The 14,597-nt window shown below is 41.5% G+C and overlaps 1 protein-coding gene across 2 annotated transcripts in view; it reads right to left on the bottom strand.

Annotated features, from left to right (window-relative positions):
- GALK2 (galactokinase 2) overlaps nucleotides 1–14,597 on the bottom strand; it is a 209,304-nt gene that overhangs the window by 168,824 nt on the left and 25,883 nt on the right. For both annotated transcript variants that reach the window (XM_030189569.1, XM_030189568.1), the window contains exon 3: nucleotides 10,331–10,454. In XM_030189569.1, the coding sequence (XP_030045429.1) occupies nucleotides 10,331–10,454 (124 nt within the window). The remainder of the gene's footprint in view (nucleotides 1–10,330; nucleotides 10,455–14,597) is intronic.

The raw sequence follows: 14,597 nt of genomic DNA, 5'->3' as shown, positions 1-14,597 counted from the left end.
GAAAACATGGAAGGATGGGGAGAAAAGAGGGAAAACAGATGGAAGGATGGGGAGAAAAGAGGGAAAACAGATGGAAGGATGGCAGAGAATGAGGGAAAACATGGAAGGATGGGGAGAAAGAGGGAAAACATGGAAGGATGGCAGAGAAAGAGGGAAAACAGATGGAAGGATGGGAAGAGAAAGAGGGAAAATGGATGGATGGGGAGAGAGACTCTGGATGGAAGGATGGGGAGAGAAAGAGGGGATATGGATGAAAGGATGCAGAGAGAAAGGGGAGAGGCTGGAAGGATGTGGAAAGAGAAGGGACACTGAACAGAAAAGGGTACAGAGATACAGAGACACTGGTTAGAAAGAGGGAGAGAGAGACATTAGATGGAAGGATCAGGAGAGAGGGTAGATGGATGGAAGGATGGGGAGAGAAAGAGGGAAGACGCTGGATGGAAGGGTAGGGAGAAAGAGGTGACACTGGACGGAAGGATGCAGAAAGAAAGAGGGGAGAGTACTGGAAGGATGGGGAGAGAGAGGGGAGACTGGAAGGATGGGGAGAGAAAGAAGAGAGCTGCTGGATGGAAAAGGAGAGTAGTGAAAGACTGGAGAATAAGAGGAAGGGGCATGGGGAGAACAAGGGTGAGAAAAAGATGAAAAGCCATAAGTAGATGAAGGAAATTAAAGAATGGATAGTAAGAATGAATTAAATCAGGACAGAGAGAGAGAGAGAGGCAGAAAAATATTGAAGAAAGCAAAGAAAAAGGAGAGAAAAATGACAAATGGCCAAGAAAACCTGGCAGAAGAGTTAAGCGAATACGAAGGAAAGCAGAATCTAGAGACTGTGAGCGACACAATGAGAAAAAGTAAATGGCCATACAAGAAAGGTAAAGAAAATAATTTTATTTTTAATTTAGGATAAAGTAATATGGTACCTGTGTTAATGAAGTTTCAGAGACCAATACTTCCTTCCTTAGGTCAGGCGAGGATACCGTAACAGCATTATACTGACCTGAGGCAGGAAGTTTTGGCCTCTGAAAGCTCACTGAAAAGGGTGTTAGGCTATTAAATAAATTTTCTGAAATCTGATGCACTGAAAAGCAGCACTTTACCCTGTGTGACAAATGCATCTGATTAGCGTAACTAAATTTTGCTGGGGGAGGGGGGTAAAGAGAAAATTTTGTGCCCACCCACTTTGGGTTCAGGCCCATCCAAAATTGGCAGTCTGGCTACGCCACTGGTACAATTGAAATGAAAGAAGCTCCTGGGCTAATCAGAGTCCAGGCAACAACAACATTTGAAAACAGCTGGTTACATCACTCAGGCATTTCATTATCTGTGTTAACTAAGGAAAGAAAGATCAGTTCTTTGTAACAGCTTAAAACATAATATGCACCACCTGCTGGCCAAACTAGAAAAATGCACTTCATGATTTAATAAAGGCAATTTTACAGGCTTAAAACACTGTTCTGTCACAGAGGCCCACTGTGTTCTACCCTGTTTTGCATTTGTATGGGTTGATTTTACTTCCCAGTCATTCATGACATGCATTGCTCTAACCTACAGAGACACTTTGGGGAGCCTACTCAGCAGAAAATTGGTGCTTACTTTCCTTTATATAGTACTAGTGAAACAGCTAATATACACAAGTGGTATTCAGGCATAGAGTTGGTGTAACTGCAAGTACCTAAATGCCAAAGCTATGCATATATTTTATAGTATTCTATTAGGTACAATAGTGCCTAGGTGAGAATTTGGTATGTATGCATGTACATGCTAATATTCTAAACATTTACATGCATGTAGCAGTCAGTGTGAACAAGGATGGGGCCTGGAGCCTTGAAAAGCACAGCAGAAAATCAGTTCTTATGTTCAGAAAGTTCTCTCCCATGGCCTGCTCCTGTAGGGCCATGATGTGCAATAGTCTACCTTTCAAAACGCAGCACAAACAGCTCGTCCCTGGCCTGGAATTCCAGAATTAAAGTTTACTATTGGGCTCATTTTCAAAACAGAAATTTTTTAAAAAGTGGCATAAAGCAGCATTTGGACGTTTTTCTCACAAAAACATCCAAATCAGCATTTTCAAAACCTATTTTTAGACGTTTTTCTATGAAGTCCGTCAGAAGTGCATCCAAATCTCAAGGGGGCGTGTCAGGGGCATGTTCAGGCTTGGACTTGGGCGTTCCTAAGACGTTTTTCAGCCATAATGGAACAAAACAAAACCATCCAGCACTAAAACTAAGATATTTCGAGCTAGACCTGTTTTTATAACAAATAAGGCACAAAAAGGTGCCCTAAATAGCCAGATGACCACTGGATGGAATCAGGGATGACCTCCCCTTATTTCCCCAGTGGTCACTAAGCCCCCTCCCACCCCCCAAAAATGTGATGAAAAACATTACTTGCCAGCCTCGATTGTTATACTCCGGTCCATTAGAACAGCATGCAGGTCCCTGGAGTAGACTAATGGTGGGTGCAGTGCACTGCAGACAGGTGGACCCAGGCTCCTACCTCCCCCTACCTATTACACTTATGGAGGAAACTGTGAGCCCTCCAAAACTCATCAGAAACCCACTGTACCCACATATAGGTGCCGTCTTCACCCATAAGGGCTATGGCAGTGGTGTACATTTGGGGGTAGAGGGTTTTGGGTGGGTTTGGGGGGGCTCAGCAGACAAGATAAGGGAGCAATGGTGAGATGAGTGCCTGGGAGCATTTTATGAAGTCCACTGCAGTGTCCCCTAGGGTGTCCTATTGCTGTCCTGGGATGTCAGGGGGACCAGTCTACTAAAAATGCTGGCTCCTCCTACATCCCAATGGCTTGATTTTGTGCACTTGGATGTTTTTTTCGAAAATGGACCAAAAAACTAAACGTCCAAATCACAAAACCTAGTTCAAAACAGTATTTTCGAAAAAAAAAAAAAAAAAAGATGTTTTTCTGTTTTGAAAATGAACTTCTTTCCTATTCAGATTTTGGACGTTTCTTTTGCAAAATGTTCAAAGTCGGACTTAGACGTCATATCAAAAATGCCCCTCACGTTACTTTGGAAGTCTATCCCTCCAATATTCTAAAGCATTTAACCGGCCAAGATCGACACCTGGCCAGTTAAATACCCCATAATCAACTATCTGGCAATATTCAGCGGGTGAAAGCTAACTAGCTCCCACTGAATATCACCAGTTAACGGCTAGGAGATAGCCATTTATATCAGTCGACCTAACCGGCTATCCGCCAATTTTCAGCCCCACTTTAGTGGCTATATTTGGCCACATGAATATGTAGGATATCTTCGGGCCAGTTAGAAGATAACCGGCTAAGTCTGAATATCAACATAGCCGGTTATCTTCTAACTGCCCAAATAAACCGGATATTCAATGCCTTTCACTAGAAACAGCCTGGCATTGAATATCGGGTTTAGCGGTGACTGCAGGAGTTAGCCGGGCTAACTCCCGCGGTCTGAATATCGGCCCTTAAGTTCTTTGAAAATGAGCACATTACTAATCTAACATCTACTGGCAACTGATTCCAAACATCAGGGTCTGATACAGATAAAATCCTGTTGCCAATACTAACTCCATATACATAACTAGGCATCCAAATGGTTAATGAGACTGAGATCTCAGGGCATGAGAAAGATGGTAAAAGCAAATTGGAACTATAGTAGGAAGAAACAAATTCAGTCTGTCTCACTACTTCAAGAAACAACATTACTCTCCAAAAAGATATTCTTCATTCTACAGGAAGCCAATAATGGGACTGTAGAACAGAAGTATATTCATGTAGCCTTGTGCCTGTGAGAAGCTAGGCTGTGACACTTTGAACAATTTGAAGAGGTCTAACAGCTAACCAAATAATACTTAATTACAATAGTCTAATTGTGAAAACATCAACTGCTGCAGAGCTCTAAAATAAGACTTAAGTCTACACAATGGCCAGAGCTTATAGTCCTGGGGAAAACTACTTTGTATCCCTGGGGGTAAATAGCTTGCTATGTTTTGGGATTCCGCCAGGTACTTGTGACCAGGATTGGCCAGTGTTAGAAACAGGTTACTGGGTTTGATGGATTTTGGTCTGACTCAGTAGAGCAACTATTATGACTTATGTACTACAGTAACTTCTTATTGTGTGGTCATAAGGACAAGTCAGACTTCAATAAGACCCCTCCAATATCTAATTTCAGACAAGATAGGAATTCTTCGATCACCTAACTGCATCTCAGAAGGGCCAGGCAAGTCTGAGGTATACTGCACCACCACAGATCATAACTGTGAAAACCAATCATGTTGGCAACACTTGGTGGAGAAGCTTAAGATCTTAGGCAAAGAGATTGAAAATGGTCTTTTCTTTTTCCACTTGAAGGGGTGAGGGTGAGCAGTTCATTCATCTGGAGTCTAATTTATTTGTTCAAATTTTTTGTTCTACAATAGCAATAAAGTCTTTGGAGTTGGGAATATACTGTACCAGCCATCATAATAACTTTGGCGCCATTAAATTCAACCATGTCACAGTCATCATGAGACTAGAGGATGCAGTCTCTGTCGGATTCTATTACACCGCTGGCATTTAGAGAGACTTAGAAGTCTGCAAGTATCAACAAGAACAACTGTGCTACAGCTCCCCAGACTTTTCTGTCTGTTCTTCCTGTTTTGGCACATCCGGCCGACACGTTCCACAATTTTATGAATTTCAGACACCGCCATCAGCTTTCCTCATACATTTCAGAATGCCATATGGTTTCAATTCATAACCTTTAATCTAATTATCCTTTATTTATTTAAGTTGTTATATCTTTTGTGTATTTCATGAAATGTATTTACACAGCTAGAATTCCATATTTACACCACATTAAAGGAAGTTATTGAATAAATTAAATGAGGCCATCACCATTTTTGGCCCATTAATACACGCTGGTATGCATTATGGACATAATAATTTGGCTTGTTTGTTCTCTTCAACTGAACAAGACTTGTTGCATTAAAAGAAACATTTCAGAAAGCTGAAAGGACTGAATTGATTGATTCCTGAGGGTGTATAACGATAAGTGCTATCCATCCTCAATGCAAAGACTATGGGGCTAGTGCAGTAAGGCTAATGCAGGCTCAAAGTCTTTAAAACGTGATAAAACTGAGTTAGCCTTAACCAACTTGCCTGTTCGTTCAAGTTAATATGCAGTTAATACTTTCAAAGTAAATAAGAGGAAATATTTTTTCAGTCCATGAATAGTTAAGCTCTGGTACTCGATGCTGAAGGATGTAGTAACAGCAGTTAGCGTATTTGGCTTTACAAAAAAGGTTTGGACAAGTTCCTGGAGGAAAAGACCATTATCTGCTATTGAGACAGACAAGGGGAAGACACTGCTTGCCCTGGGATTTGTAGCATGGAAGGTTGCCACAATTTGGGTTTCTGCCAAGTACTTGAGACCTGGCTTGGCCACTATTGGAAACAGGATGCTGGACTACATGAACCATTGGTCTGACCCAGTATGGGTATTCTTATGTTCTAACTCAAAATGACACAATGCAAATATTAATGAGCTGTGTTGCATACAGAAAAACACAGGAAAATGAAGGCAGATAAAGACCATATGGCCTATCCAGTCTGCCCAGCCATACCATCTACCATCCCTTTCTCCACCTCAAAGATCCCATGTACCTATCCTAAGTTTTCTTGAACTCACACTATTCCACACATTAACCACCCTTTCTGTGAAGAAGTATTTTCATAGGTTACTCTTAAGTCTGTCCCCTTTCATCTTCATCCTATGCTCCCTCATTCCAGAGCTTCATTTCAATAGAAAGAGACTCACCTCCTGTGCATTAATGGCCTAATGGCTAGTGCAGTGGGCTTTGATCCTGGCAACCTAGGTTCAAGTCCCACTGCAGCTCCTTGCAACCTCGGGCAAGTCACTTAACCCTCCATTACCCCAGGTACAAAAACTTAGATTGTGAGCCCTCTAGGGAGAGATACAGTATCTGCATATAATGGGTACAGTGCTGCATAAGTCTAGTAGAGCTATAGAAATAATTATTATTAGTAGTAGAGGTATTTAAACATCTCTATCATATCTCCCCTCTCCCACAGTAAACATACTGAGATCTTTAAGTCTGTCGCCAAGGAAAGGCCATCAACCATTTTAGTAGCCACTCTCTTAGGGTTAATGTCCTCTTTTTGAGGACACTGTGGGACGTCCAGGCGGGTTTTTCCAACCTGCCCATTTGCCCAGGTTTGCGGACAAATGAGCAGGCTGGAATTGGATGACCCACAGTGACAGTGTCCTCAAAAAGAGGACAAGTAAGTCTCCCTCTACCCACAGTCCACATCCCCTCCCCTACCTTATCTTATCGACCTCTGGTGGTCTAGTGACCTCTTCAGAGCAGGAAAGGCGCCCACTCTTTCCTGCCCGGCAGTGCCGCTGCCCACTTGCTGCCAACGCCGCTTCAAAATGGGTGCCGAGATTTCAAGTGACAGCTTTGTGAGTCTTCCAGAAAGGTTGGTGCACGTTGGGCATGTGTAGGCGCCTACTCGGCTTTGTAAAAGGACCCCTAAAACTTTCTTGGCAGTATGCAACATATGCTTAGGGATGTAATGCTGAATATGGGGACCTAATAAAAGTGGCACATTACATTTTAAAATATGAAAAGTAAGTAATAAAACCTCGAACACAGCACATTTACAAACAGGCAATCAATACAATCCATACAACAATCGTAGATATTAAATTTATTTTCTGAAATAATTGCAATCTTGTAGGTTTCGCAGTGTCAGACAGCCATGTGGCATATGTTTGCAAATATAGCATGTCCACACTTATGATGCATACATGCATATAACACGCACTACTATCAGTTAATATTTCTAAAGCACGCTAATTGCAAAATTAACGCATTTGTTTTAATGGGCTTTTCCTTTTAGTTTTTTTCAGGCATTGTTAATGCACAAAACCTGCAAAAGCACTAAAAAGAAAAGGCCTTAAAAACAAATGTGCTAATTTCGCAATGAGTGCACCTTAGTAAAACTACACTGGTATAGTGTGCTTGTACATATGGCATGCAGGGAGTAAGCATGGTTTGTAAAAACAAGTATAATATGCGCATTATCACCCCAAATCTATAAATGACACTCAAATCTGAGTACCCAAAATTGCGTGCAATCCCGAGATCCATATGCAAATAAATGAATGAGTCATTAATAATCAATTATTGATGTTAATCAGCTCTAAATTTGAATTTGTGCGCAGATCTGGCCGCACACGTTTCTATAAAGATCCGTGACCAAATTCTCTCAAGGGGTGTTCCATAGAAGTACACATGTGTTACTGAATATGGGGGCTGTGGATTGACACCAGGTTTCAGGATTCTAGAATTATAAATGCGTATTCTTAATTGGCAATCAGCGTTTTTAACAGCACTTAAGCAATAATGAGCACTAATTGGCAATAATTAGAATTTATGCACATAACTCGCTAAGCGTATTCTATAATGAACTACACCTAAATTCTAATGTGCGGCGCCAAAAAGGGGCGTGGTTATGGGCAGGGAAATTGGCGTTTCATGTACGTTCCAAAAGTTACACGCACTGTTATAGAATAAGCACCTCTGCAGCTAAATCTGCAAACCAGTATATATGCCATGTTTCCCTTGGTGTAAATGCATTTCTGTAGTTCTAGCCATTAGGATATCAATTAAATGTATTCTGTATACTTTGCCTAAATCTAGACACCGCTTACATAATATGCATAGGTGGAAATTTATTCCGTGCAGATTTTTCAGGCTCCATATATAGAATCTAGCCCTATCCTCCAGATTCTGTATAGCGTGCCTAGAGAACCGCAATGAAATCCAAGCGTATTCTGTAACAGCGCGCCTAAGTCAATTAGCTTAACAAACCAATCAACACTAATTGACAGTAATTAGAATTTACATGCACAACTCCCTAAGCATATTCTAATGCGAGCAGGCAAAAAGGGACATGGTTATGGGCGGAAAAATGGGCATCCCACTGGCATTCTGAAATTTATGCATGTAAATCTACACGCTGGGATTTATGCCACATTTTTGTTGGTAAATGGAGGCACATAGTTTTAGGTGCTGGGATATCAACTAAGCATATTTATTTATTTATTTGTTACATTTGTATCCTACATTTTCCCACCTATTTGCAGGCTCAATGTAGCTTACATAGTACCGGAAAGGTGTTCGCCATCTCCGGTATGAACAAATACAAAGTGATGTTGTGGTAGGATAAGGTTCATGTGGAACAGACACTTTAGGGAATTGTAGAGCGGAAGAGTTATGTTATGTCCATTACGTGCTTTGGTTTCGTTGTGTTGCAGAGTTCAGGCATTTAAGTTGGATCGTTAGGGTATGCTTTTTTGAACAGGTTAGTTTTTAGTGATTTCCGGAAGTTTAGGTGGTCATTCGTTGTTTTCACGGCTTTTGGTAATGCATTCCACAGTTGTGTGCTTATGTAGGAAAACAGGATGCATAAGTTGATTTGTATTTGAGTCCTTTGCAGCTTGAGTAGTGGAGATTTAGATATGTTCGTGTTGATCCGGATGAGTTTCTGGTTGGTAGGTCTATGATTCTATATACCATGTCTAAATCTAGGTGCTGCTTATAAAATGCACTTAGTCGGCAATGTTTTCCACGTGGATTTTTTAGGTGCCATATATAGAATCTCCCTGTAGGTACTTATTCTATAAGGTAGAGCATAAGTGCTGTAGTGTGTAACTGGAAAAGGGCATATATGTGGGTGAGCCATGGGTGTGTCTTCAAGTGACATGCTTAACTTATGGAAAGGGTGGTGAATGTGTGGAACAGCCTCCTGGTGGAGGTGGTGGAGACAAAAATTGTATGTGAGTTCAAGAAAACTTAGGATAGGTACATGGGATCTTTGAGCTACTGCCTAGTTACTCCGTGGCCCGTGCAGTAATTTTATTACTCTGATGAACAGTGAAAATTGGGTGGTAACTCGTAGGTGATTACCACATGGTTAACACATGAGACCTTACAGCTAAGTCAATGGCTGGCGGTAAGGTCTCAGACCCAAAATGGACAAGCGCCAATTTTTATTTTGCCGCACGTCCATTTTTGGCACAATTTTTAAAAAGTCCTTTTTTACAGGTGTGCTGAAAAATAGATATGCGCATCCATAACACACACTAACATATAGTAACATAATAAATGACGGCAGATAAAGACCTGTACGGTCTATCCAGTCTGCCCACAAAGATAAACTCACTCACATGGTATGTGATACTTTATATGTATGCCCGAGTTTGATTTGTCCATGCCTCTCTCTGGGCACAGACCGTAGAAGTGTACCCAGCACTGTTCTTGTACTAAGTTCTGGAGCTAACGTCGAAGCCCCTTAAAATTTACACTCCAGCTCATCCCTATCAATTCAGACACAATCAGGGCATAGACCGTAGAAGTCTGCCCAGCTCCCATTTTGTTTCCCAATTACCACCTACACTACCGCAGCCCATTTTTCATCGCACTTTTAAAAAAAGGACCCCTTATTGACTATTGCTGATAAGACAATATTTTAAAAATAACTATGGAGGAAAAAGGCTTTTAGACATGACACCGACAACAGCACTGGCATGAGCATCTTATTATTATGAGGCCATGTTCTTGGCCAAGTTTAATAGTACACCATGAAGAAGAAAACAAAAAAACAAACAGATAAAGCACAGGATATAAACAATTCTTCTGATTTTAGGTTTTAGTTGATTTTTAAAAATAAGGTGTTTATTGAATAAATACCATTGCCTCTATTACTCTGTCATTCCTCCCCCGGCTTCTCTTGGCCCCCACTTAGCTTTTGCAGCTTAACAGCATTAATGACGCCTAAGTGACACATACTTACTTAATTCAACTAGAAAAGGTACACAGAAATAACACTAATATTTTGGTAATCTCAAAGAACCCTAAATTATATGGAAAATAAACACTTAAATATACAATTTATTATCTTCTAAGAATAAAAATATTAGGGGTTCCTTTTACTAAGGCCTGCTAAATGCCATACAGTCCACTGCATTCCTATGGGCTGCATAGCATTTAATGAACACTAATTTGTTAGCGTGCCTTAGTAAAAGGACCCCTTAGTTATCTTGCAAATTCAACTCTTTCTGTGTAAGGTTTGTTCCACTTAGAATGAGGTACAGTAGCATCAATTACCATGTAGAAACAACTTTGTATTCTATGGGTCTAATCATTTTATATATTACATCAGTGTATCCTTACCGGTAACAAAATCTTCCAAATCAATTCATTTAATGGAGACATTTTCAATATAGTCACTATAACATTTATAATTCTAGATTTAAAAGTTACTTACAGGTACAAGGGATTTGCATTGGCCAACTGTACAATCTGTGTTTTCAAAGGTTCAACGGCTGCAAGTATATCTTGTTCTATAGCCATAGGGAGCACTGCATAACCACAGTAATCTATATGCTCTCCTAGAAAGCAGACAAAATAAAATAAATTGCATCTCAACAACTTAGTGGAAGGAGAACAACCAATGGGACACTGTCATACAAGAGTACAAGTTACATCAAAATGACAGGGCACATCAAATTGGTGGAGGGATGGTACGCTACATTAAAGATGGCATAGAGTCAAGCAGAGAGTGAGACAGAATATAAGTCCTGTAGGAAAACACACTGTGGAATCTTTATAGATAGAAATTCCATGTATGACTAGGAAAAAGTATCATGGTAGGGGTAAACTACATCCACCTGGCCATAGACAAGACAGGGACAAGGAAATGCTAGAAGCAATTAGAAAAGCAAATAACATTGTTAACACAATAATGGGAGATTTCAGCTTCTAATTTATGATTTACTAGGAAAAAATGCCCGTTTCTGAGCGGAATGAAACGGGCGCTAGCAAGGGGCCCCCTCCCTCCGTCCCTCGAAGCTATTTGCCTTGTTCGCTGTGGGCTGTTTCGGCCGTCGAGTGTCAATAGCTCCGCCCTCGACGTCATGACGTTTTGACGCGTCATGACGTTTTGACGCGAGGGCGGTGCAGACACTCCAGGGCACACCGGATATCTCGGGCGCCTCAACTTCCGTGGAGGCTTCAGAACGTTGGGGTTGCCTTTTATATATATCGATTCTGGTTTTGTTATACTGTTCGCAATGAACATGTAAGAAAGGTTAACAAATAAAATGTAAATTTTAAAATTAAAGAAAAGGAAAATAAAATTCCAACATTAGATACTAAAAAGTGCCTAAGTATTCATACCAGTACAATAGAGATAGGTAAATACCATATGTTGACCAGAATACAGACACACAAATCAGTCAGCAAACACGCATTCCTAATTAAAAATGGATAAAATCCTGCATTCAACCACCCTGCCCCGAGACTAGCAATATTTATTTTTCAATATTTTTGCTTCCTTCTTAGAGCACTGTACTCCCAGCATGAGTAATTAAAATACAGCACCATAGTGTTCTTAGCAGCTTCCGTATGTCTCAGAGTAGTGTCTCCAAATGGGTTGTTTTTTGTCCATATCATGACAGGAATGAATCTCTTTCTCAAGCCAAGGTAGGATCGCAAACTCTGCAATAGCCTGCTTATACCTACACTTATGTTAATGTTTGTATTAGCTTCTTCCTTGAGTTCACAGGATGTATTTAGAAATAATTTTTAATCAGGTCCATTTCTGCATCTTTCTCTGACATTTGCTTGGTCTCTGATTGCATTTCTTGGTATTTTAGGATCTTTCTTTTCATGTGTTATACAGAATAGTTGTTTGGTACTGACATTTCTATTAGGAATTCTGTTCTTGTGTTTCCCTTCGTGATTACTATACCCAGGTATAGCATGAGGAGTGGAGCAACAATAATGAAACGTATTCAAAATCAACATCACCCATCGCTGTCCTTTTCCTACCTAACCTACTCATCTTAGAGTGCTGGAATCAACGTATACACTTCAGAGCTACACAGCTTTCCACTGTGGGTGACTACAGAGAAAAATGGGGTAGTTTAAGATTCATTTTGTTTAGCATTCTCTTTTCATGTAGGCTTTCTGAAGAAAGGGAGATAGTTTGCTAAGGATCAGATTAAAATTTGCTCCTTTAACTAGTCACCAAGACTTTGTGTACACCAGTGTTTTTCAAACGGTGTGCTGCAGCTGCTCCCTAGGTGTGCCACAGAGTCCGTGGGGATCCTATGGGAATCCCCTCCAGGTCATAGGTGTAACTACAGGGTGGCAAGTACCATCCTACAAAACTGCCTTGCTACCCCAAACAGAATCAGCGCACTTCCCCTCCTCAGGTCTAGATTTGCCTCACTATCTTCCTCCTCCCACCCTTCGGGTCTCTCCTCTGTCCGCCGCAATTCTACAAACTTTGCACTTGGCAGAAGCTATAAGAACAGGCCTTCCTCTGGCCAGCCCTGGGGTCCTTCCTTCTAAAGCGATTTTCTTTTGGGAGGAACTCAGCAGAGGGAAAGTCTCTGGACAGACAGAAAAAGGTTGTTCTAATAGCTGCCAGCAAACACAAAGTTTGTAGAATCTTGGTGGACAGGAGAGAGAGGACTGAGGGGTGGAAGGAGGAAGGTAGGAAAACATATTAAACAAGAAAACTTAAAAAAAAAATCAGTTCCTAAAGTAGATGCCTAATTTTTTGGTTCCTAAATTTAGGAATATTTCCAGTTGGAAAGTCATCTATTTATTTACAAAGCCTTGATATACTGCTGATTGTACCATGCAACTAAGTGGTTCATAAAACAAAATGACTAAATAAAAAGAAGCAAAGAGAAAACAAGTAGAAGGCATGGGGGATGGGGGAGAGGAAAGAGTGAGGACAGAAGAGAGTGTGCAGCCCAGTGTGATCAGTGAGGGGTACTGGGTTGACCATATGCAATTTGAAAAGGCCATGTCTTTATTTCTAAAAACTTAGGAACCTAAATTAAGACCTGTCATTTATTTGCCTACACTTAGAGGCTGACTCATTTAACCACTGTAACCTCGGTACCATTAACAGAGGTTACTGTGTGTATTGCCAGTGGTCAAATTACTTTCAGTGAGGCCCATTCAATAAAAAATGCACAACCACAATGCTCATGGTATCGTAGGTTATCATGCTTTAGTGAATCAGCCTCTTAGGAACATAAGGCCCCTCTTTTAAAAGTTTCTGTTTACATGTAACACTGACCCAGAATATTCTTCCTGTTACTGCAAGGGAAGATAGATGATGGTGTCCTGCTAGATAGGCATGGTGGTAGAATGTTGTTGTTTATCATCTATGGAATATTAAATATTTATTCCTCTATTTGGAACTTCCTGAGTTATTGATGGCAGTGCACACATTGATTACTACTAAATTAGATTACTGCAACTCTCTTTATTTAGGGTTGCCAAAGAGACAACTGCAACAATTACAGTAAGTTCATAATGTAGCAGCTTGTCTAAGGACTCAGATAAATATTTCTGAACATTTTAAACTGGTTCTAGAAGACTACATTGACTCCCTATTATCCAAAGGATAGAATTCAACAGTGTATTTTTTTCTAGCAAAAAAGGTGCCCTACTCAAATGCCAGGCCATCCTTCAGGGGTGAGGTGATCACTGAGGAACCCACCCCACAAAAGTCAGGCCCCATGCCACAGAATCTTTGAAAAGACAGCACTGGTGTGCAGAGCCTGGGCTCTTTCATTAATTCTTGGGACCATGGCCTTGTTCTCCAACTACTGAAACCGAATCTGTCCAGCCATGATCAAGGCACAGACCGTAGAAGTCTACACAGCATTACAGTGTAGTAAATTTAAAACAAATCGGAGAAAATGTTTCTTCACCCAACGCGTAATTAAACTCTGGAATGCGTTGCCGGAGAACGTGGTGAAGGCGGTTAGCTTGGCAGAGTTTAAAAAGGGGTTAGACGGTTTCCTAAAGAGCAAGTCCATAAACCGCTACTAAATGGATTTGGGAAAAATCCACAATTCCAGGAATAACATGTATAGAATGTTTGTACGTTTGGAAAGCTTGCCAGGTGCCCTTGGCCTGGATTGGCCACTGTCGTGGACAGGATGCTGGGCTCGATGGACCCTTGGTCTTTTCCCAGTGTGGCATTACTTATGTACTTATGTACTAGATTTGCTTCCCAGTTACTGGTGTTGCAATCTAATCACCACTAAGCTTGTTTGGTTCTATGCCTTCTATACAGGATTCCTTTGAGTTTATCCCACACATTTTTTAATTCCGTTACCATTTTCATCTCCACCACCAGGGCCGCCGAGAGACTAGGCCGGGCCCGGGGCAAGGCCGCCCCACCTCCGGTCCCCCGCCGCTGCTGTCCCCGGTCTCACCTGCCTTCCTCCACAGCTCCGGGCCCCTTGCATTCAAAGCGGCAATCGCAGATCGCCTCTCTTCTGGCCTTCCCTTCCTGTGTCCCGCCCTCATCTGATGTAACTTCCGGTTTCCGCGAGGGCGGCACACAGGGAGGGAAGGCCCAAAGGGAGGCGATCTGTGACTGCCGCTTCAAATTCAGGGGGCCCGGAGCCGAGGAGACAGGCAGGTGAGACCGGGGACTGCAGTGCCAGTGGCTTGACCCCAGCACCGGACCCCCTTGGAGGGGAATTTTGTCCCCCCTG

This window comes from Microcaecilia unicolor, chromosome 1 (genome assembly GCF_901765095.1).
Source record: "Microcaecilia unicolor chromosome 1, aMicUni1.1, whole genome shotgun sequence".
Lineage (NCBI taxonomy): Eukaryota > Metazoa > Chordata > Amphibia > Gymnophiona > Siphonopidae > Microcaecilia > Microcaecilia unicolor.
Note: the sequence above shows the minus strand (reverse complement) of the source record. Positions and strands in the feature narration are given on the sequence as shown.